Source organism: Pungitius pungitius, chromosome 2 (genome assembly GCF_949316345.1).
Source record: "Pungitius pungitius chromosome 2, fPunPun2.1, whole genome shotgun sequence".
Lineage (NCBI taxonomy): Eukaryota > Metazoa > Chordata > Actinopteri > Perciformes > Gasterosteidae > Pungitius > Pungitius pungitius.
In genome coordinates this window covers 23,782,961-23,805,236 of record NC_084901.1, presented here as the reverse complement: position 1 = coordinate 23,805,236, position 22,276 = coordinate 23,782,961, and the positions used below count along the sequence as shown (strand labels likewise).

The window sequence follows — 22,276 nt, the reverse complement described above, 5'->3', positions numbered from 1 at the left end:
GATTCCGATGTTTCTTAAATAACCGTCTGACTATCAACGGAAAAATAAGTTACTCTCCAAAATCCTAACATTTCGAGGCAAGTTGACATCTGCTTTCTTTTTTTCTGAACAAAAATCATCATAAACACGTGGGAGAAGCATAAACTATCTATCAATAATCTATCCATCTAACAATAATCGATGCTCAATAACAAGTGTTTCATTTAGATTGAGGTCAAGTTTACTTTAAAATCAATGTTTACATATTTAAAACTCCATAACGTATTAACTTTCCCAGACCTAATGTTAAATACCTAATGTGTATACATGTGTATTCTTATACAAATAGATTATTAAATATTAAAAGTGCTTTATTAAGAGTTAAGAACCTTCTATCATTGGTCTGAGGAACCATCTCTGCTTGTTCCCTGCAAGGGCTTCAGCTCCTCCCTTCAATGAAAAAAACAAGTCTCAGATTTCCTCACTTCCTCTTTCCACCCTTGACAATCCTTCCCGTTATCTTTGACGCGTCTTCTCTGCATGGAACACTTTCTAAACAACACAGCTGCATTCTTTGAGGCTCTTTTTACAGTTTTTCATTTCTGCCTCTTCTCCAACTGTTTTTAGTGGAGAGAATACATCTGGTTTGCTCCACTGTTTTTATTTTCCTCTTCCCTCAACCTAACAGTGTGGCAATGGTGGAAAGTGAGTCAACAACTGGAGGAACGAGGCAGGATGGAAACCAGGCGTCAGACCCCATGCTGCTGATGTCCAGCAAACCTCTGCATCGCTTCGTCCAGAAAGAGCCCAGGAGTCTCGGGGTAACACGTGATACACAACAGGGCCACAGACATTCTGTGAAGATGGATGTTTACTCATGTTTGCTTAGTTTCACTTCAATCATTCCATCCCTCTCGTTCCCAGATTGTCATTCTCATCTTTGGCTGTGCAGAGGTTCTTATGGGATTTGTGTTGGCCGGTCAAAGGGAGTTTGCTTCTCATAGAATCTACATCACTTTCTGGCAGGGAGCTCTGGTACATAACATTTGACAAAATGTCAATCTATAGTATCTTTAAAGCCTTCCAAGACATAGTTTCAAAATTCACAGGTGTAACATTTTGCTGTTGATTCTCTCTCTTTCCCTTTTTCCCTTTGTTAGATATTGAGATTAATATCAGCCTTACATCCAACTTGGCAAAAAAAGCTTTATCTTAGACAAATAGTTTAAAATGCATTTCATTTTGCACTTCAAATTCTACTCCAGTACAGAGGAGCTGTGATGACTTCCACAGTCATGTGACCAGGGCCTGAAAGGCCATGAGCAATCATCAATGCACTTTGGGTGGACAACAAATGAAAATTAATGGGATTATCCTTTTTTGTGTTTGTTTGAAGTTTCTTGTCTGTGGAAACCTGTCCATCTACAGTGAGAGACGTCCATCCAAGAAGATGGTAGATATTGTTTTACTTACTAGTTGTAAGCTTTTACTTTATCACTCTTTTTTACTTAACAACTCACCCTTATCATGTCTCTCGCAGGTCACTGTATGTTTGGCCATGTATGTGGTTTCTCTTTTGGGACTCGTGGTCTCCATTATCTACCGGATTCAACTCTTATGCAAATTATTCATGATGAAGAACTATTGGGGAGTTGACGAAATGGTGAGTCGTAGCAAATATGTTTTATGCTGAATGGACACATTCCAGCAGACAGGGATAACTTTCTGTTCTGCTTTGCTCTGGTTCTAGGACGAGTTGATTGGAGTTGAATGCGTATTGCTCACTTCCTCTGTGTGTGTGGCTGTGCTCCTCATCATCTTGAGCACCGTTGCACGATTAGCTGTGAAATCCACATCCATGCAGGTAAAAATATTCTAATTGGTACTTCATCTTAAACTTACCTTTTCCACTGACAATGAACTACAATAACAATGAATCAAACAAACAACATAACAAAGATTACTCAAAGAAGTCAGTTCCACCAAATCAGAATTAAAATCAAGTGTCATTATGAATGTCCTATCCAGTTAATTGCGCCAGAAAGGAACCAAATGGGAGCTTAATAACATTGACATTCGATGTATAATATTATTTACCAGCTGTGTGTCCGTCATCATTTCACTGCCTTCTGCTTGTCCTCTTACTTAACAAGTGCCACCTCTGTCTCTTCCACAGGTTATTGTCCAGCACATCGCGCCTCCACTGAGCAACACAAGTCCAAATTAAGCCCTTGTGAGGTATTCTGCCATGTTAACTAACACTGGTTTTCATGCAGCAAACCAGTTCAAATGTACATTTATTCAGAGACAACATTTCACACGTACACCACCTGGTGGGGATCTTGTTTAGTTGTATTTTCTATTGCGTCCGTTGGCATTTTACAGTACACCAGCCACACAGTCCTCTGCACACCGAATGTTCAAGCATGGAGATCAAAGGTCAAGGTGCAAAGTTATCACAAAGCAGCATGTCCAAAATCCATATTTACACTAAAAAATTCATGAACCCAAACTATGAATTTGAAATAATGTGTGTGTGAGTATTTGTGTGTGTGCGCACAGTGTGTTTGATTATTGTCTACTTACCAGCACGATTATTTGTTTTTGGAGTATTTGTTCATTGAAGCTTTTTATAATCAATGTAATCCTTTATATACACTTGGCTGCAGATATTTTGGGATATATTTTGCAGATTTGGTCTTTTGCTACAGGACCACATATATATGTTCACAACTAATATGAAGAGCCTGCAGCACAACCTGTTGCATTTGTGCAAAACAGCTTCAGGTACAATACATGTAAAATATGTCATGTTAAATAAACTGAAATCATGCTCAGCAGGATCTTATTCGACACATCTTGAATATACAGATATGCTGTCTGTACAGACACCGTCTGCAGGTCAAACCACACTAAAATACAGCAGCGTTCTGGATTTCCATAAAAAGATGGACAGCAAATGAAGCTAGAGGATGAATCACATGTTTTAGTCATTTTGTGCACAGTAGAAGACCTATAAAAACAACTAAAAAAGACATTGGAATCCAATGATACTTAGAACTTGAGAATAACTTTGCAATAATGTGTTTTGATGGGAATACCACTTTAGCTAACTGGACTTAACGCTTTGGCAATTGTTTCATCATTTTGTCCTCAAGAGTTCATGGGTTTGTTCCTCAGTGAATTGAACACAGGGGACAACTCCTTGCACGAATAGGGCATTACCACCTCAATCACGCATTATCTTAATTATTCATTACTTAATAAATCTTCCAAAAAGGCATTTAAATCAGCGGTGGAGGAATCTCCAGAAGCAAGTGTGTTGCAGCCCATTAGGTTGGCAAAACACCTTTGACTCCTCTACAGCCAGTTAACAATTTGTAGCGGACAAGAAAATGCAATGACACCAGCAACAATTTGTCACTTTTTTAATTTTCATTGAGTCATTCCATTGACTAGATAAACAGTAGTTCATGTGAATGGAAGTCATCCACTAGTATGGGGAGAGAAACAACAGACAGTCTTTTCTTGTTGCCATATTTGGTCCATGTGCATTCATTTCACATTTTTAACATGTCAGTATTTAATAGACATAGCTGGCTGTGTACAGAGACTGCATTGATGCTTTGTCAGACGAGCTGGAGGGCTTGTACTCTCCTTTGGCAGCCAGGCCATTGATCTGAATAGAGCAACAAAAAAGGGGGAAAGTTAGGGCAAAGTCAAATCTGGGTGTTAATGATCAGCCTGGACCACATTAGCGCAAGACTGAGTGGACAAGAGGCGTTGGAATCAATCATTTACCAGTCAGATTAGAGTAATTTAATATCTAGTCCATGCACAGTCCACGACTACACAGCATGTATTATTCGTGATAGAGACTAACCTTGGCCCTGCTGCTGAACGCTTCCTGTGCAGCCGCCTTGTTGGCAGCTTTGCCCTGCCAGGCTGCAAGAGCAGAGGCCTGGAGTGCACGGCCGTAAGAGAAGGTCAGCTTCCAGGGGCGATGAAGGGGCACCTGGTTGATGGCGCTCAGGTTGATGGAGGCCTCCTCCTCACTCTGGCCCCCGGATAGGAAACAGATGCCTGGAAAGACACAAAGCAGCATGTCACTACTAAGTATTCTGTGTTTTTACTTGTTTGGCGAGATAGAATTGAAGAAAAAAGAAAAAGACTTGGCTTCACTTACCAGGAACGGAAGTAGGCACTGTGCGCCTCAGAGCCGTCACTGTGGCCATGGCAACCTCCTGAGGGGTGTACTTCTTAGTGCAGGCGTGCCCGGCCGTGACCATGTTGGGCTTCAGCAGAGTGCCCTCCAGGTACACATGGTGATCAGATAGAGCCTTGTACACAGCAGCCAGGACCTACAAATCATGACGAGGCAGGTCCATTACTGCACACGGGCTCAAGACATGGGACGAGAAAATGCTGTACTGCTGCTGGTTTGGCCGACCCACCTTCTCTGTGACGTACTGGCAGCGCTGCAGATCGTGGTCTCCGTCGAGCAGGATCTCTGGCTCCACAATAGGCACCAGACCATTCTGGTGGAAAACATTTAAACAGCATTTAAAAATGCTGCAAATAAAGAAAAGTGTTGAGTTGCCATTTTTAGACTATGACCACACACACACCTGTTGGCAGATACTGGCATATCTGGCAAGGCCGTTGGCGTTCTCTGCAATGGCGAGGGCGGATGGGCAGCCATCTGAGATCTTGAGCACAGACCTCCACTTGGCAAAGTCACAGCCGTCCTTCTTGTACTGGGCACAGCGCTCTCCTAAGCCATCAAGACCTGGGGGGGACCGAACCACAGGCGGTTGGCATGCTGTGGTGGTTGTGCTCAATCATCAAGTGCGGAGAAATCTACAGCCATTAAGCAATAACCACCACTTTTCACTTCTGGGCTTTGTATTGGAATAGAAAAAGATTAAGTGTCACCTTGTGTGGTGGTCTCTCCATCCGTTCCATTTAGACCAGCTGTGCCTTTGTCCACCTAGAGCAACAAAGGAGGACGTACCCATTAACACACAGGGTCCTACATGAGGAAGATGTGCGCTTGCCACGGCGCTCAATCTACACAATCCTCACCTTGATGCCGACAACAATGCCCTTGTCCCTGATGACTTGGGGGAAGAGCTTGCCACTGTCTGACTTCTGGTAGAGTGTCTCGTGAAATAAGATGACCCCACCCACGCAGTTAGCGATTGAGGAGTCGGTGGAGAAGAGGAGTTCCCGGAAGCTGCGGCGGTTTTCCTCACTGTTCTCCACTTTGATATTCTGAAAACGCTTTCCCATGGTTCCTTGAAAGAAGAAGGTATGGAAATCATTGCAGTGGCGCGCACACAAACACACACACAAACACACACCTCTCGTATCAAACCGCTTGAGACTTTACTCACCTGTGGATTCATCGGCTGCCAGGATGCCCTTTCCTGGAGCAACGATCCTCTGAGCGATGCCAGAGAGCTCCTTCTTCTGCTCCTGGGAGAGGCATGGGAACTGATGGGTCATCCTGGAGGGCAGAAACAGGTTTATTTGCAGTTGGTTAGAAACGCTCAGTATAAGAAAGTATGAGGAAGATCTTCTTGTCCTTCAAACACAATACCACCCCTATGGGTGCCACGGACTTCCTGCTTCTCTTGCGCCACCTCTGTAAATATTTGCCCTGTATGGTTGAACTTTAAACTGATAAGTTCTGCACTTTGTGCATCTCAAAATTTATATATAGTTATTGCCTCCAAAAAGTAGTCCAACACTTGCAGAAGACAGAATAAAATCTATTAAAAAGAAATGTTAGATGTTATATATACTTCGTTATATGAAGGCCAGGATTAGATGGATTAATTAATGTGTTGTACAAAGTTTAAACTATTGAAAACATGCATGTTAAAGCCACAACATTGCTTCCACCGCTGCACGTGGAATAAGGGAACCTCGGATATGCAGAGCAAGTGAATCTCTTCTCACAAAATCAAGTAGGAACCAGCGACAGAAACCACATGCAAACGTTAAAAACTAGAAAACACGTCTTACTTGGAAGTTCAGTCAGACAGCGACAGCAACAGCAACAGAAGTATCAGGCGGCCTGTGAAGGTCTGCAGCGGTAACTTGACTTGTCGAGGAGGCCGAAAAGTGAGGATAAAGAGGTATTTATTGTGTGTGTGGCGCTGTGGAGGAGGGGCTGCTTCTGAGGGGACGGGGAGGGGCGTGCGTCATCCCGGTGGCGCAATTGGCCCGGTCGGAGAGGCAGGGGCGTGGTTTGCGTGAAACGTCATCGATGCTGTTTTGTGGACTTGCAGCTCACTCGCATGGGACGTGGATAAGAGAAGCCTTCTGCAATGTTGCATTTCAGGTTGTCTTGGTGTAGATTACAACAGCATATTGACTGTTTGTGTCATTTGGGAGTATTCAGAAGACATTTCCAGTCCCAAAAGGCTGGTTGTGATTCATTAATAAGATTAATTATATATAATGCAAGGTAAATTATTAATTAATATTTGTAAAACATTTTTCATCTTCCAGTCTTTACAATTATACAATAATAATAGTGTGTATTTATTTTCATGTTATTTGGGTCAAGACTATCAATCCTTTTTTCCTTCTTTGCTAGATTTCAAACTGTGTAAATAAATGAAATGCATCCATCTCATGCGTCACATCGCTTGACATGCACGTCATGAATAAACATTCTCCTATTGATTGATTGCGTGCAACTGACAAAAAACAAAATGTCGTGGTTTTTGTAACGTTGAGTAACCTCAACAGGCTGAGGTCTGTAACTCACAATTAGGAAGGATTTCTTTTACACAACCTGGACCTTGCACTCTTTGCATTGTATTCTTTAACAGTGCTGATCATAGTTCAGCCTATGTCCATAAGTCCTTGTTTACATAAGGACAGACTGAGAAAAAGAGTTGAGAAAGTGCAAAACGTTGCCCAGACAAATGTGCTTACCCCCACAAGTAAGATAGTAAGCACCAGAGGAATGTTAGTGTTGGTGTCTTGGTTGCACAAGCATTGCTAAAATATCCCCAAGCATTGCTCTCATAGATGTGCGGATCATTGGGAGTTGCAACAAAAACTATATCTGCTGCAAAGCCATATTTCTTGGATTTTGACATTTCTGATTTGTTTATAATAGTTATAATAGTTTCAAGGGAAATGGGCAATGTAGACGCCTGCCGTTATTTACATGCAGGCTTTTAACTTTCTTTGGTTATAATACAATGTTTTCGGATCTAGGCAATTTATATTATTATACTGCACAATATGACAGAGCTGGATATGAAACACACAAGAAAGGGATACTTCGCAGGGACATTGGACCTCCTGGGCCACTAAACGGCTATTGTACTATAACTGTCATATCATCGAGTGTTTGAAGGTCCTCTCGTAGATAACTAAAGTTAACTCTTCCTTTGAATCTGCATTTCTGTAGACTTTTCCCAAGGGAATTAGTTTATGTGACGTTAAACACGGGGGTACCGGGGGAAGCATGGAGACATGAAGGTAAATAAAGAGAGTGAGTGTTCAGCCTGGCAAATAACATTTACTCAAAAACAGTGAGGATTAAAGATGAAACATAAAACATGTGCAATCAGAGGAATGAAGGCAGATATCATATTAGTCCTATGTATTTAATAAATATTATTTTTGTCAATGAAATAGATTGATAATAGATCATTAATTACCTCTTATCTTGTAAGAAAGGACCCTGAGTTGTTCAAATCAGGGAGCAAAACCCTCCGCGGCGGTAGGCGGCGCAACGTCAGCTCGAGGTTGTTCCCCCCCCGTTTGCACTTCCGTTTCCGAGAGGTAGGGAGCCGCAACATCAACAGCGACAGACATATTTAGTTAATATCACTAAACTCATAATATTAATAGCGATAAGACTTCGGTTAGGTGTTTTTGATACAAACAAATATTTCAAAGTAAGTACTTTATTCCACTGGGTCAGAATACACTTCCGCTGATTATCACTAGCATTTAAAGCTATGCTAGCACACAGCTAACGTAGCCTAACGTTGCATTGAGTAATTTAATCAGCTTGTTCGGGTTTTAAAATGTGATACATAGTTGTATGTGTTATTTCCCCTGGTCAACGTGATGACAAATACGTGTTCAGAATAGACATTGCGGTCGCCATCACTACTTCAACGTTAACTAACCGTCAAGTTAGATAATGTAACGTAACGTAAGATTTGACGTTCGTCCAGCTGACACAGTTAAATCTTTCCTGTCCTCCCCGTTCATTCAACGTTAGCTGTCAATTTGTCCTTTTCTTTATGTTTATTTCAGGAGTCTGAGGATGTCGGGACAGAAGCGTCCTGCCGACCCAAGCGGCCCTTCGTCCTCCGGTGCGCCCCAAGAGAAACGCAGAGAGCGGGAAGGAGAGGACGGAGCCCCCGGTGTCAGCGCCGCTGCTGGGGGTAGCACCGCGGTGGAGACGGTCATCAAACTAGGAGGGGTGTCCAACTCAGTGAGGCCCCCTTTATGTCTACTACAGATAATGTGCACCAACCACAAACTCGTAAAGTCTGTTGTTGCTGTCAGATCTTGTTGTGCTGATATGAGAATTTATCTTTTTTTTAGGAAGAACAAGACATCAAAGCTCTGCAGGCTAAAAACCGAAAGTTGGGAGAATCTCTTGATCAAAGACAGGTAAGTTAAATCTCCAACATTGGAGGCTGCAAGTAGGGACTGTCTTGTTTAGAGAGAGGTTCCACTATTGTCTTTTTGGTTTGCAGGTGATTGAGGATGAATTGCGAGAGCGGATTGAGAGGCTGGAGACCCGCCAGGCCACCGACGATGCCAGTCTGCTGATCCTCAACAGATACTGGAACCAGGTGATCGAGATCAGAGAAAAGCACTAGTTCAACATAAACTGTCGCCTCTCCTCCAAGTATATCCGAGAGTCTAAACCTGATGCCCGTCTCTCTCTCTCTCTCTCTCTCTCTCTCTCTCTCTCTCTCTCTCCCCCTCCTTCAGTTTGATGAAAACGTCCAACTGACCATCAGGCGTTATGACCAAGCAAGCAGCGAACCTGAGAAATCCCTGACAGGTGAGGGGCGGAGCTTGAAGCCGGACACTCCAGAACCCGATGGCGACTCCAACCCGGAGCGGGCCAAGGACAGAAGTAAAGACGGAGCCGACACCGGCTCATGGCTTAGAAAGCAAAATCGCTTGATATTTGATCAACAAACCCGACAACAATGCAGAAACCTCAACCTCTTCTCTGCTTCTGTCATTCAGACCACCAGGGAGAGACAAACAACTCCTTCCTGGCAACGCTGGCAAGCAGCAGCAGTGAGGAGATGGAGGCCGAGCTCCAGGAGAGAGTGGAGTCCAGCCAAAAGCAGGCCCGTCACGTGGTGGAGATCTATGAATGTCTGAAGAGCACTGTGGACCAACTGAAGGCAGAGCTGGACTCTGGTGCTGGTGAGATAGAAGCGGGAGGGTTTTAGTGAAGGAAGACGTGATGAGATTGCAGTAACGTAGTTCAGCCGAGGGTTTACTGTGGGGGAATCGATCAAGTCAGTTTGTTTTTACACTCATAACATTTGATGCCGTTACATTTCTTTCCAGAGGGAAGTCTATGGCCGACTGCTTCCAAACTAAATTCTCTCCTGACCAGCGAAAACAAGCGCCTGCAACAGCTGACTGAGGACCTTAAGCAGAAGCACAGTCACATGACGAGCGAGGTACAGTTGCCCACATCCTTCCCTGTTCAGTGTGTGTGCTCCCCCCTCTGATTGAGTTTACCTCAAAAGCTACAAAAATGTGTGTAAAGTGTAACTCCTTAATTAATTTGTTCAGGAGTAATACGTTGGGACGGATTGTGTTTCTTTTAGCCTTTGTGTGTGGTGTTAAGTGTCTGTTTTCATGTCGTGTCCAGTCCCGGCCTCTGGGTCGTGCTGCCAACAAAGCAGACCAGCGTATCAGCGAGCTGCAGGTTCTGATCGAGGAGCTCCAGTGGGACATGGAGAAGATCCGCCGCAGAGAGAACCGACTGAATGCACACCTGATTGAGATACTGGAGAGGGTGAGCATGCGTTCTACTGTGACAACGTTGTGTGTGTGCTTATATTACATCGAGGCATGTTATAACACTGTAATGCACCTCAGGTGAACAGTAAAGGATATAAGGTGTGTGGGGAGGCCAGCAGCGTTTGTGGGACCATCACTATCAACAAGCGAAAGGTATGACATTTTATTAGATGATTAAGGGTAACAGGGTAATTTCTTAGCTTTTGCTTCAATGCCTTACCTTTCATACTTTTTGGAAATGTCCCTTCTTTCCGGTGAAGTTTGAAGAGATGAACAGCGATATGGAGGAAAATACAGAGCTGGCAGACAACCGCTTTGTTGAGCTGCAGAAGCTCCAGCAGGACCTGCAGAGTGTGCACCAGGAGAACAACAACATGAAGGTGGACTTTATTTCTTTTTACTTTCATCTGGAAATGAAACCCATACGTTAAATCCACCGCTATTGGCAGCATATAAAGAGGGGCATTCAACAAAGATGATTTAAAAAAAAAATATTGTCTGTAATGTAAATCTTTATATATAAATCTCCCTCTTTAACTTTACAAAAGCAAGTAATTCAGTAATTTATTGTATTAAATATTCAGTGCATCCTTGGCTTCTGTCTCTCTTCCTCTCAGACGGAGCTGGTGAATCGAGCTGCTGGCTTGGTCAAAGAGACTTCTGAGTACCGCTGCCTGCAGTCACAGTTTTCTGTCCTCTACAACGAGTCTCTGATTCTCAAGGCTCAATTAGATGAGACACGCGCTCGTCTCAACACAACCAGGACAGCAAGGCTTCGGCAGCTGGAGCACATGGAGGTGAGTGTGTATGCTGTGTGTGTGTGTGGGTGTTTTGTTTAAGTCAGTGTCTTTTAATGAGATAATTCATCCTTTTCTCTCATCGCCTCTGTGTGCAGAATGATGAAGTGGCTCTGCAGAGGAAGGTTCGTACAGAAGTCTTTCAGCTGGAGGACACACTGGCTCAAGTCAGGAAGGAGTATGAGATGTTGCGCATCGAATTTGAACAGACTCTTGCTGCCAACGAGCAAGCAGGTAACTAACAGAATCGGGTTACATGGTAGATTAGGTGCATGGCTTGTGCTTTGATTCACATCAGCACCTCACTCAAAAACTAAACATGCCCACGTTTCTTCACCTGTATTTTGGGTTTTCCCAACCTTCATCTCTGCCTGTGTTTTCCGCCCAGGTCCTATCAACCGGGAGATGCGTCACCTGATCAGCACGTTACAGAACCACAATCAGCAGATGAAGGGAGAAGTGGTGAAATACAAGATCAGACTGAGAGAGACACAAACAGAGCTTAACCAGGTAATGCACTAATAGAAATGTGTGCAGTCCCCTCTCACCAGCTGAGGGAATTGAATAGTCACGGGTTATTTTCAGTGACACGGCCGATTTGTGAGGTAAAACATTATACTAAAACATCTGTTGTCCCTTTAGGTCCGCACTTCAAAGGGCAACGCCATACTCCAGTCCCAGTCGAGCTCAGAGATGGACGTGAAGGAGGAGACAACTTCGCCTTCAACTCCAGCCATCAGCGGGGACCCTGTGGTCAAGACGGAGCCTGACAACGGCTCCTCCACGCCCAGCAGCACCGGTAACACTGACTCACTATAAATATGAATACATCTTTACTGATTTTCCCAGTGTTTTTATGATGCCCATTATGACATTAGATGTTTTTGATATGGACATTTGCTCTTCATCATCTTTTTTTCCCCCTTTTTTTATTCCTTTAGGAGCCTCTGTGAAAACGGATCATGGAGTGGAACCTGACGCAGCAGTAAAAGAGGAGGAGAAAGAGGAGAAGAAAGAGAAGGATGAAAAGAAAGAAAAGGAAATTATCAAGAAAGAGGAGAAGGAGCGGGAGAAGGAAAAGGAGAGAGAGCGGCCCAGTCGCAGCAGTGGGAGCAGCAGTGTGATTAAGGACGAGAAGGAGAAGCAGGGGAGCAGCAGCCAGCCTGAGGAGTCAACCGGGGAGCGTCTGTCTGTGGTCGGAGGGTTAAAGAGGAAGGAGATGGAGCAGCTGAAGATCGTCAAAGCTGAACTCAAGTACGTTGGATGTGTGGAAGTTTGCTTTTCTTTCAGCTGATGTTATTTATTGTAAGCAACCAAATAGAAAATGAAAATGGATGTGGCCTGCTGGTTAATAATGCTGTCCAGCAGGCATTCAATGATGGATCATAAAATATTCTGCAAAGACATATTCATATATTTGCATATTCCAAAATATGTCACAAATAAAATCAAAAATATTTCTGCTGTTATGTCTCTTTTACACACATCCAGCTTGTGGTAAGTTGAAGTTCTCTGTTTGGCCTTTGTCTGCCTCTTAACCTGAATTTTGACCGGTGGACTTTGAGAAGTTTGGCTTTGACATAATAATATTTACCTGCCTTTTGAAAAGGAAAACGCGTGCCATGTCGTTTAAGGAAGAAATAATATAATTCACGCTCAACAGTTGCAAAAGAGGATGTTTGAAACAATCCTCATTCTCAAGTCACTGTTTTCTTGCAATTGTTTCCCTGGATGATGTTTAAGACTCTTCATCCATGTGACTGCAGGAAAGCGCAGGAGTCCCAGAGGGAGATGAAGCTGCTGCTGGACATGTACCGCTCAGCACCAAAGGAGCAGAGGGACAAAGTCCAGCTCATGGCTGCTGAGAAGAAGTCCAAATCAGAGGTGATACTTTACACTATAGGACGTGGTGTTCATAAATACATGGGATTCGTTCCCTGGGCCATTCATTACAATTTCTATCATGATTTATGTGTATTTGCTGTATTGATTAATCGTTGCACTGTGGCATTACCTTAATAAAAATGCTTATTCCAGGGAGAGGAGCTGCGGCAGAGGCTGAGGGAGCTGGAGGAGAGGGAGAGGAGGGAGGGCAAGAAAATGGCAGACGAAGAGGCCCTGAGGAAGATCCGCTCTGTGGAGGAGCAGATTGATATCCTTAACAAGAAGCTCTCTATAGCAAAACAGGTGTGTGTGAGCGGATCATTTAACAATCATGTGCAATCAAGGCCTCCGTTTTAATCTCCGACACTCGTCTGTAGGAGGAGGACGCGCTCCTGAGCGAGATGGATGTGACCGGCCAAGCTTTTGAGGACATGCAGGAACAAAACATCCGTCTGATGCAGCAGCTCAGAGAAAAAGACGACGCCAACTTCAAGCTGATGAGCGAGCGGATCAAGTCCAACCAGATCCACAAGCTGCTAAAAGAGGAGAAGGAGGAGCTGGCCGACCAACTGCTTACTTTAAAAACTCAGGTGAGCCACCGCAGCGTTGCAAGTTGCAAGTTTGTGCACGCCGGTGTTGTGATGCAATTAAATCTTCATTGATCGACACCTGCAGTAACTGTCTGAAGGCGCTGGGAATTGCATTCAACCAGATGAAGAACGACTTTCTTTCTTCAATAAAAGGAGTTGAAAATAAAGGCTCCACATTGCATACTTGGCTTTTCACTATTACATCTGTGTGTCTGCTTTTTCCTTAAAAATCCATGTGGGTATCTGGTTTCATTTGTTTCTTATCCTCATTCACCATTGTGATTTTTCAGGTCGACGCTCAACTGCAGGTGGTGAGGAAGCTTGAGGAGAAGGAACGCCTGCTGCAGGGCACCATCAGCACTGCCGAGAGAGAGCTGGCACTTAGAACACAAGCTTTGGACATGAATAAACGCAAGGTAACGCATCACTAGGAGGGGAAAGTAAACTATAATTACGTTTAGACACCAACAGTTGTTCCTAAGCAAACCGTTGGATACAAAATATACAAAGGGTCATACAGTACTGTCGTTCCTCAGGCTCAGGAGTCTGCGTCGCTGTCGGAGGAGATGCGAACTCAGCTGGAGCAGGTTCAGCAGAGACTCAACTTGGTCCGAGAGGAAGTCATAGAGAACAGCATCTCCAGGGAGAAGGAGTCCTTTAACGCTCGACGAGCACAGGTAGAAACATGCACTCACAAATCCACAGCACTGGACTTAGACACTGTCACGACACACAATGACGTTTGTTCAAAACATTTTGAGGGCGAGAGGTGAACTGCGAGCCCTACCTTTTTGTTGGTTTCATGTTGTGTGTTCAGGTGATGATGGGAAGCTGTAATAGCTTCATTATTTACTGCGATGGCTCCTTGCTCTCATAATGCCAGTTTACCTACAGCTGTTAACTTTGACTGTTTTAGGAGGACATCTCCAAGCTAAGGGGAAAGATTGAGAAGGCTAAGAAACCAGCTGAGAAAATCAGCAACGGAGATGACATCCTAAATGAAGAAATCAATGACTATAAGGTTGGTTTCTGTGAGAGTGTTTTTTAAAATCCTAGCTTCACTTCTGCTTTACGAACTTCCATGTGATGAAACAGTTAGTGAGTCACCCTGGACGTAGGTTCACATCCGCATGTTTCAGAAAAACTCAAACACTGGACAGTATCCGCCTATTTGGCCGATTTTGTTTTTGCAGATGACAATTTCTTTTCAAAGTAATTTGACACTAAATTAACTCATCCAAGATTTACCACGTTTTTGGGGGGGCTCTACCAAGCACCAACTCGTTTTCAGATGTAAGATTTATTTTACCTACACGTCTGTATGCTGAATATGAAGCTACAGCTTGTAGCTGGTTAGCTTTGCTTTGCACAACGACTGGATAATTCCAGGCTCTGTCCAAAAATAGCGAAAATTGACCAACACTTGTAACGATCATTAATTAACTTATTATCTCTTCTTTTTTTCTAAACGCAGAAGAATAAAATAATAACAGCATTGTTATATTGCCGGACAATCTTCGACTTCATTTAATTCTCTGCAGGAGAACAAATGAGTGGGTGGCTCTGTTTCTCTTCTATGCAGGCAGCTTAACCGAATGAACCAAAATAATCTCTCTCACAGTGGATTCGAGCACATGAGACCGACTGCCTGTGTGATTACAGTTTGGACAGTGAGTGGGCCTAGTCAACGTCCATTTAGATTCCTGTAGCACAAACGGGTCATGCTCCGCTTTTTCCAGATTTGTTCACCCGTGCGATGCCGTGTAGTGCCGACCCACAAACTGGTCTTTAAACTCTCCGAGGTCTTTAGAAAGCATCAAGGCCCCATCGGAGCGCTCATCAGCCTTCATTCATGGAACGTGTCCCTGCATTCAGTTCTCCCGCCGGAGGGCAGTTGCGCTGGAAGAAATTTGTGTCAACTCATTCAAAACCACTCCGAACAAAAATGGCTTTTCAAGTGTATTGTTCAAACCTTTCCTTCTCTCTCTATCTCTCCCTCCCCCAGGCCCGCCTAACGTGTCCGTGCTGCAACTCTCGGGTGAAGGACGCCGTACTAACCAAGTGCTTCCACGTCTTCTGCTTCGAGTGCGTCAAGACCCGGTACGACACGCGCCAGAGGAAGTGCCCCAAGTGCAACGCGGCCTTCGGGGCGAACGACTTCCACCGAATATACATCGGGTGAAGACTCGCTTCCCTCCTTCGGATACTTGCGAGGAAAATGTGCAGCGAGATGAGCAGCGGTTACAAAAGGGTGACCGGGAGCAAGACTCGCCACTGCGCCCCCCCCCCCCATATCTGCTCCGAACATGAAACCCCCCCCCTCTGCTCCTGTGTGTACAGGATGCCATCGAGTGCGATATCTTCAGATGATTCCAGCTTCGCAGTGATTCTCTGAACAGAATGCTTCTTTTTGTTTGGACTGACTGAATTCAGCTTCTCCCAAACCAGTGTCCACTACTTGACTGTATTTTCGTTTTTCATATACTGGAGCAGGAAGAACGCAGAGAGATCGTGTGGTTTTGTGTTCCACGCCGAGTGTGTGAACGTGTGAGCGCGTTTGAGAGCAAACAAGAATACAAAGTATGAGTTCTGTGAGAAAACCGAGTGCAGTGGATGGTTGCATAATGTGTGTGTGTGCGTGTGTACATACTGTGTAGTGATTGTTTAATTTTTTTTTTATATCTGAACACTTCTTGTTCCAATATGTACTGAGATTTCTCAAATCGGACTTGAAGCTGTATAATTTCTGTTGTATTAGTTATTAAAGTGACAACTGAAGTGTCCGGCTTCTGTTTTGATCTCACTGTTGTTGTTGTTGTTTGTTTTACTCTGATTCTCAAACAAATGATTGTGGATAATGGCAACATTTGCCCCGCAGTGTTAAACCACAGGTCCCAGCGGGCAGATTTCTGTTGATCCGTGTGCAGCAAGCCTTCCTCCACCCCTCCTCTTCCTCAGCCCTGATCGTTAGACCGTGTTTGCACAGCCTGCTGGAAGCAAAGGGAACGCCACGCGGGGACGGCGACTCGGGTTTCTTTGAAGGCTGTGCAACGTAATCCGTCGAGAGTCATTCGATGCAAACCCAGAGACAAAGGAGCAGCAGCAGCCGCGAGCGCAGTGGAGCTCGCAGCTGAAATACGAGGCTTTAAGGAGACTCGTGGTTACCAACGTCACTGCGGTTTTTCCACCCACTGTTTTACGCGTAAAGCTACAAGAGAGAACTTTACGACGTTTGTACCTCTTTTTTTGGAAGTACTTTCTGCTGCTTCTCGTCTGACTGAAGATCTCGGTGGCGGGTGGATCTTAAGCCTCTGACAGTTCTTACCTAATTTAGCTGCTGTTAACACCGCGGAGTCCTTGACGCAGGCGAGCGGTCCGAAATTGGAGATTTCCACCGCTGCCAAAGTTTATATTTAAATTCTGTTTATTTTGAGTCATCGCGCTGTTTTGATTACCAACACGGTCTATTCCTCCCCCCCCCCCCCCCCCCCAGTGCACTTTGCATCGGTGTGTTAATGTAGACGCTGGTGCGTTTCTTGACGTTTATTCCGCCTGTTTTTCAACTGCAACGTGTTTGCGAGAAAAAGAAAACCTCGGCAGCCGATGACTCCTCTCTAAAGAAGCCATTTTTAAGACTTCCGTTTACACTCCCCGAACACGAGCTCCTCTGCCTGCAGTTTTTTAACCCAGCACATTTCATTTTTTTAACCCCCCGCGCCTCCCAATTGTTCTCAAATCGGCCTCAACGATGCCTTTTGGTGCGCGCGGGCGCGCAGGTTGCGCCGCGGCTCGCTTCCTCCTCACCGCCTTCGCGGTGGCGGTGCTGGCGTCGGGATGGGTCGGAGCCGAATCCGAGTGGGCCAACAAGCCGGCCGGGGGCGGGGGTCCCCCCACGGTCACTCTCGGTACTCTGCTCACCGGGACGTGCCGGGAGGTCCAGCGGTACGCCGAGTCTCTGGTGGGGAGCGGCGTGTTGCGGGCGGCTGCTGAGGTAATTAACGCTCCTCCGGTTCACAGCGACGCAAGGAAAAGTGACGTCACACTCTGATGTTTTTTCTCTCCCCCCCCACATTTTAACATCCAAGCTAACTGTGTCTTAACTTCACTATTCTTGATCTGTAACTGTACCTGATCACTAATTTTCAACTCTAATCCCTGTCCTCTCTGTCTGTCCGTCCCCTCTCTCCATGACCCTCAACGTGGTAATCTCCCCTCCCTGATCCCCGTATCTCCCCGTTTCATGTCTCCTTATATCCATACACACCTCCGCCCCAACCCCCATCCTCCCTTCAAACATACCACTCTGCCTCTCTGCTCCTACCCGGCTGTGGCTCCCTTGCCTGCCCCCAGGGTGCTGTGTTGTTTCTTGATTCTTTGCTCGGTCAGGAGAACGTCTCTAAAGTGGCCATGGTAAGAAACCTCCCTGGGTGTCTCCATCCAGGCTGCCTTAAACTGGGGCCCTGTTTGATCCATGTCTCCTTAAAGTTAGTGCAGAGTAGTAGGAGCATGACTGTCAGTGAAGTTGTGGCGAATCTGTTTCTGTACATTTAATTGCATGAAAAGGTCACAACATTTTGTCGGCTGTGTAGTGGTAGGTGCTGGCATGCTGATTGGTGGTGTCTCCACATCGCTCAATTGCTAGCTCTGAACTCAAAATATTGGGTGTGTGCATGATCCTTTTGATGAGAAATCATTTTTAATGAGCTCTCCTAACTGAACTGTAGCCTTATTCCATGTGGATTTATTTTTCATGATTCTGCTTCGAGTTAGAAAACTCAGTTTAAAAGGGGGGGGGGGGGGGTGGTGTATTATACTACTTATACTTAAAGTAAATACTCAGGGTGTGGTCTTGGTAAAAGATCTGCACACAGCACTGATATTTCCCAATAGTGTAACTGCCTTTTATTTTTGACATGGTCTTGACTGATCATTGTTTTATTTACTGGGAGCTGCCAGGACATTGTAAGGGCCTTCTGTCCAACCTTTGCATTCAGTTTTATTTTATTTTTATTTCTTTTCACCTTTTAGGTTTTAAACCTCACTATGAGATTACAAGTAAAATACTACTATAGTGTTGTTTCTGACTTTGTTTGAAATGAAACTTTACGGGCTGATTCACATCTTCTAGAAAATGTCATGAAGTATGTAATTGGTTTGGAAGTAGAGCCTCATGATACCAAACGATCATTTTAATTACACGTGCTGTGGAGTGACCGATGCTTGACTCATGCACTCACGTAATGTGCATGCGTGTCTTGCTACAGGTGCAGATAAGGTACATGTCCCCCTTACTGGACTACCCTTGACCTTGCCCAATGAGGCTGCATCTGTGTATGTTTGTATGCACTGTGTCATTCGGAGGGGGAGGGGGTTGAGTGTAAAGACTATACAGGAATAGAGAGGGTCCAGCTGTCACTCGCATGCACGGCTGTTGGTCCAAGTCAACAATACAGCCGCTGTATCGATGACTTCTATCTTACGGTGCAGCATTTCTCTATTAAAGTAATCAAGTTGGTAGAAACGGGTGCTCTGAATAGAACTTTGTATGAATACCAGAATAATGAATTACCTGCCTGTGCATTGAAGCCATGATAATGAATGTATGCGAGCTGTGTTTCTGTTATCCGATCCACATTTGTTCTCCGATTAGAAGCCGCCTTTCTTCATGTTTACCTTGTATTGCTAACAATGCCCCCAACTCTCCCTCCACACCAACAGTTTTTTGAGATGGTGATCCGATTCCTTGCCGAAGGGGCTGCCAGCGGCCTGAATGTCATCGCTGTCTACGTCACAGAGATCCTCAGGGTCACAGGATTCGATGGTGGGTGCAATTCTGGGTGGTGTGCTACCGAGTCGTGCAGTGAGCGCTCAGGCTTTGCTGCATGCTACACTGCGTCCCCTCCGGCGCGTGGCGTCTCCTGCAAGTTGTTTACTTGAGTGAGAGAATAAGAGACAATGAAAGTTCGAAGTGAAAATATGCAGACTTGCCTCTCCCTCGGGCGCTTTCTCAGCCGCTCCTTTTCACAGCACGAACGCCGCTTCCTGAGTACCATGCGGGTCTCTCCAAACCTCATTCTTCCAATGAAATTGTGCCTTAACTGGATTTCCTCCCTTCACAGTTGCGCTGTCGTCGCCCCTCTTCACTCCAGAGGCCGTAGCCGCCATTGCCCAGTGGGGTCTGGTGGCCCTGATTGGCTACTGGGTGCTGACCATTGTTCTCCGCCTGCTGATCGGCGTGGTCAGGCGGGTCTTCTGGGTGGTGAAGACCGTTTTGGCGCTGTGGCTTTTCGGACTGATCGTGACTGAGAAGAACGTCAGTGCGGACGTGACGGCGGTGCGGCTGGGCGGTCTGGTGCTGGCGTGCGTCCTGTTGACTCTGCTCACGACGCGCGCTGAGAAGTCCTGCGCAGTGGCTCACCGGCTGAGCTCGCTGGAGGACCGGGTGAAGGCCGTCGAGAAGAGGAAAGTCGAATAGCAGCCGGGTGGGGTGGAGGGAAGGAGGTGCAGATGGACACGGGTGATGGTAATGTCCGTTATGAAAGCAGGAACATTGATGGTTTCTATACGTGTGTCAAACTATTGAAAATAAAGTCTGGGATTTTTAATCGAAAAAGGATTTTGTTTTACCTTAAAATAAATAAGGAAATGATTGAAACTTCACTGTAATAAATCGTTTTTTATCAATAACACAAAGGTAGCAAAATGCTTCAATAGTACGACCGGTATGGTCGGGGGATAATGGAATAACACAAATCAGATCGTAGACCTTATGTCCTCCATAGTCTTCATTGTCGTTTTCACAGTGGAATTATCACAGCAACATCTTTCATAATTCTTTCATTTAAACAATGTGTCCACGGCAATTTTATCACAATGAAGTTCACAAGCAGATTTGTATCTATGAATGTTTTACAATGCCTGTTTGGCATCTTAGTTTTGCGGACCAGCTTGCTAATGTTCACCAACTCGATCGAAATGCGAACGAGAGCTTGGGGCCTGTTTTACAGGTCACGAAACAAATTCAAAATTTGACCTCCTAGTGGACATGGACGAACGGTTTGGGGAGAAAAAAGAGAAAATCTGAGAAAATCAGGCTTCTGTGGGAACCATTGACAAGTTCCAAATGTAAAGACAATCCATCCAATGGTTAGTAAGTAATGATCCTCTAGATTAGCTTTGAAACTGGACCAAACGGTGTCAAGCCGCCGTCTTCTTCTGTCTGTTTTTGACTCGCGACCATTGACCGGTATCTTTAACCCAGCCTCTTAAGTCCGCTGTTGCCTGGCTGGTTCCCTGCGGCTCATTCAGCTAGAAGCCGCCTCGATCCAACGAGTTCACATCAGTAGTTGTCACCCCCGCTGCCACTCGAGCTGAGTGGAACAACCTGACCTCAGTGCCAGAACGATCACTCCTGCGTCCTAACGCTGCAGCAGTAAAACTCCATTTCCTCCTCCGCTTTGCTGTTGTGGGGAAACAAGTCGGCTTCTCTGCATCGACTCTAAAGCATCAAGATCATTCTAGACCCAAATGCAATTAGAAAATTATTATCTTATAGTAAAAGTCAAGTACGTAATATGAGAGCACGCAGTTTGAATGGAGTACTTCACTCCACAATATTTTTACAATTAAAATGACTAATTTTGTGTCTATATGAAAGTGATAACTATAAGGAAGCTTCGTATAGTTGAGACGTACTGCAGCTCTAAAAAACCCATCGACACAAGAAAAAAATGCATTTAGCTGCTAAATAATCTGATATTTCTGCAGTCATTGTCTGCAGGTTTCTTCCTGTAAGCTGTAAAGCAACTAAAAACTCTTCACGATAATAATATTCAAAATATTACTATTTCTAATAGAGGGCACTTTCTTCTTCCACATTAACAACATGTCCCTTTGTCATATTACCAGCTGTGAACACAGGGAGCCGTTTCTGTCTCATACCAGTTAAATAATTGTCCTGGTAAGACACACGAGGAACTAAACTCTTGAATTGTGAACTATTCTATTTAAGGTTCTATTCTATTAAGCTTCATCTTTAAGTATAAATTCTTTGTGAGAGTTTAAAGAAAATAGTTAGTGTGCTGGGCGTAATGTACTGAACAGATTAAACTGTAACTGAACATCTAACCATGGGTCTCAACATATAATCGAATTGTGATCAAACGTAAACTGAGAAATCCAATGCGTGACACAGTTAATATTTTTATAATTAAATATGACAATCCTGTTAATTGAAAGTAGAAAAATAAAATGATGGTCAAGTATGTGTCAATTTTGATAAGACTACGGGCAAATGTCCAGAAATAATCACTTTGTCTCAGGCGTCTTTCTCTTCGACGCCCTAAAGGCTGCCGTATTCTGACTGGTGCTCAGTCAGGTTTCCTCTGTCATCGTGTTGGTGTGAAGGAATGTACAGCGGGTGAAATAAGTACTGAACACCATTTTTCTCAGTAAATATATTTCAAACTGTGTTTTGTGTGACACCTCAGCAATGAGACCTTTTTATAGGCCATCAGTTGGGACTGAACCAGCTGATATTAATTTGCACTGACAAGGGTCTGGATTACTTTTTAATTACTGATAGTTTTCAGCTGTTGTCTTGGCGTTCCAGACCTTTTTGCACCTCCCTTTCTTCATGTGTTCAATACTTTTTCCCTGTGTCATTTCACATTATTACACATAACTTTATTTCTGAACTTCTTTGTTTTGGTTTCTTGGTATGTATGCATTACTTGGGTTGTTACTAACATCTGGTGAAAATGTCATGCCAATAGCTCCTTTGGAAATGTATTTACTGAGAAAAATGGTGACGTGTTCAATACTTATTTCACCTGCTGTATATGCCTGTGTGAGCGTTTGGCTGAATTACAAGTTAAAAAATGTGAAAAAAACCCCATTCCAAACCAAATAGATTCAGTGTTATTAAATATAATGCACCTGATAAAAAATACAATGAAACAACAATATCAATAAATAAGATAA

At 44.4% G+C, this 22,276-nt stretch overlaps 3 protein-coding genes across 5 annotated transcripts; 2 read left to right on the top strand and 1 right to left on the bottom strand.

The window, feature by feature from the left end:
• Positions 1-3,391: 3,391 nt before the first annotated feature.
• aldob (aldolase b, fructose-bisphosphate) lies at positions 3,392-6,167 on the bottom strand. Its single transcript, XM_037459949.2, has 9 exons — positions 6,010-6,167; positions 5,376-5,488; positions 5,065-5,276; positions 4,915-4,969; positions 4,608-4,768; positions 4,434-4,517; positions 4,166-4,340; positions 3,863-4,062; positions 3,392-3,658 (listed from the first exon to the last, which is right to left on the bottom strand). Exons 2-9 carry the CDS (start codon positions 5,485-5,487, stop codon positions 3,563-3,565), a joined length of 1,095 nt encoding a protein of 364 aa, XP_037315846.2. The 5' UTR covers position 5,488; positions 6,010-6,167; the 3' UTR covers positions 3,392-3,562.
• A 1,609-nt stretch (positions 6,168-7,776) lies between these two features.
• On the top strand, positions 7,777-16,072 carry rnf20 (ring finger protein 20, E3 ubiquitin protein ligase). Of its 2 annotated transcripts, none has more exons than XM_037459945.2 (22): positions 7,777-7,907; positions 8,275-8,455; positions 8,569-8,637; positions 8,724-8,822; positions 8,965-9,037; positions 9,229-9,414; positions 9,562-9,677; positions 9,872-10,018; positions 10,102-10,176; positions 10,284-10,403; positions 10,641-10,820; positions 10,919-11,054; positions 11,209-11,330; positions 11,463-11,619; positions 11,762-12,074; positions 12,587-12,704; positions 12,858-13,007; positions 13,082-13,294; positions 13,585-13,710; positions 13,831-13,971; positions 14,211-14,315; positions 15,300-16,072. In XM_037459945.2, the coding sequence occupies exons 2-22, from the start codon at positions 8,285-8,287 to the stop codon at positions 15,474-15,476; spliced, it is 2,994 nt and encodes a 997-aa protein (XP_037315842.1). In that variant the 5' UTR covers positions 7,777-7,907; positions 8,275-8,284; the 3' UTR covers positions 15,477-16,072. The 2 variants fall into 2 exon arrangements, with proteins under 2 accessions (XP_037315842.1, XP_037315840.1); XM_037459943.2 differs by having other exon boundaries at positions 8,965-9,112.
• Positions 16,073-16,308: 236 nt separating this feature from the next.
• Positions 16,309-19,952, top strand: LOC119210192 (voltage-gated monoatomic cation channel TMEM109). Of its 2 annotated transcripts, XM_037459946.2 has the most exons (4): positions 16,309-17,285; positions 17,645-17,704; positions 19,013-19,115; positions 19,414-19,952. In XM_037459946.2, exons 1-4 carry the CDS (start codon positions 17,043-17,045, stop codon positions 19,767-19,769), a joined length of 762 nt encoding a protein of 253 aa, XP_037315843.2. In that variant the 5' UTR covers positions 16,309-17,042; the 3' UTR covers positions 19,770-19,952. The 2 variants fall into 2 exon arrangements, with proteins under 2 accessions (XP_037315843.2, XP_037315845.2); XM_037459948.2 differs by lacking the exon at positions 17,645-17,704.
• Positions 19,953-22,276: the final 2,324 nt, after the last annotated feature.

Coding starts and splice junctions, on each gene's coding strand:
- aldob (XM_037459949.2), bottom strand. CDS start 5,487: ATGACCCATCAGTTCCCATGCCTCTCCCAGGAGCAGAAGAAGGAGCTC. Junction 4,970..5,064: donor GCATTGTTGTCGGCATCAAG/GTGAGGATTGTG, acceptor TTGTTGCTCTAG/GTGGACAAAGGCACAGCTGG. Junction 4,341..4,433: donor GCCAGTACGTCACAGAGAAG/GTGGGTCGGCCA, acceptor CATGATTTGTAG/GTCCTGGCTGCTGTGTACAA.
- rnf20 (XM_037459943.2), top strand. CDS start 8,285: ATGTCGGGACAGAAGCGTCCTGCCGACCCAAGCGGCCCTTCGTCCTCC. Junction 9,415..9,561: donor AGAGCTGGACTCTGGTGCTG/GTGAGATAGAAG, acceptor ATTTCTTTCCAG/AGGGAAGTCTATGGCCGACT. Junction 11,055..11,208: donor TGCTGCCAACGAGCAAGCAG/GTAACTAACAGA, acceptor TTTTCCGCCCAG/GTCCTATCAACCGGGAGATG.
- LOC119210192 (XM_037459946.2), top strand. CDS start 17,043: ATGCCTTTTGGTGCGCGCGGGCGCGCAGGTTGCGCCGCGGCTCGCTTC. Junction 17,705..19,012: donor ACGTCTCTAAAGTGGCCATG/GTAAGAAACCTC, acceptor CCACACCAACAG/TTTTTTGAGATGGTGATCCG. Junction 19,116..19,413: donor CAGGGTCACAGGATTCGATG/GTGGGTGCAATT, acceptor CTCCCTTCACAG/TTGCGCTGTCGTCGCCCCTC.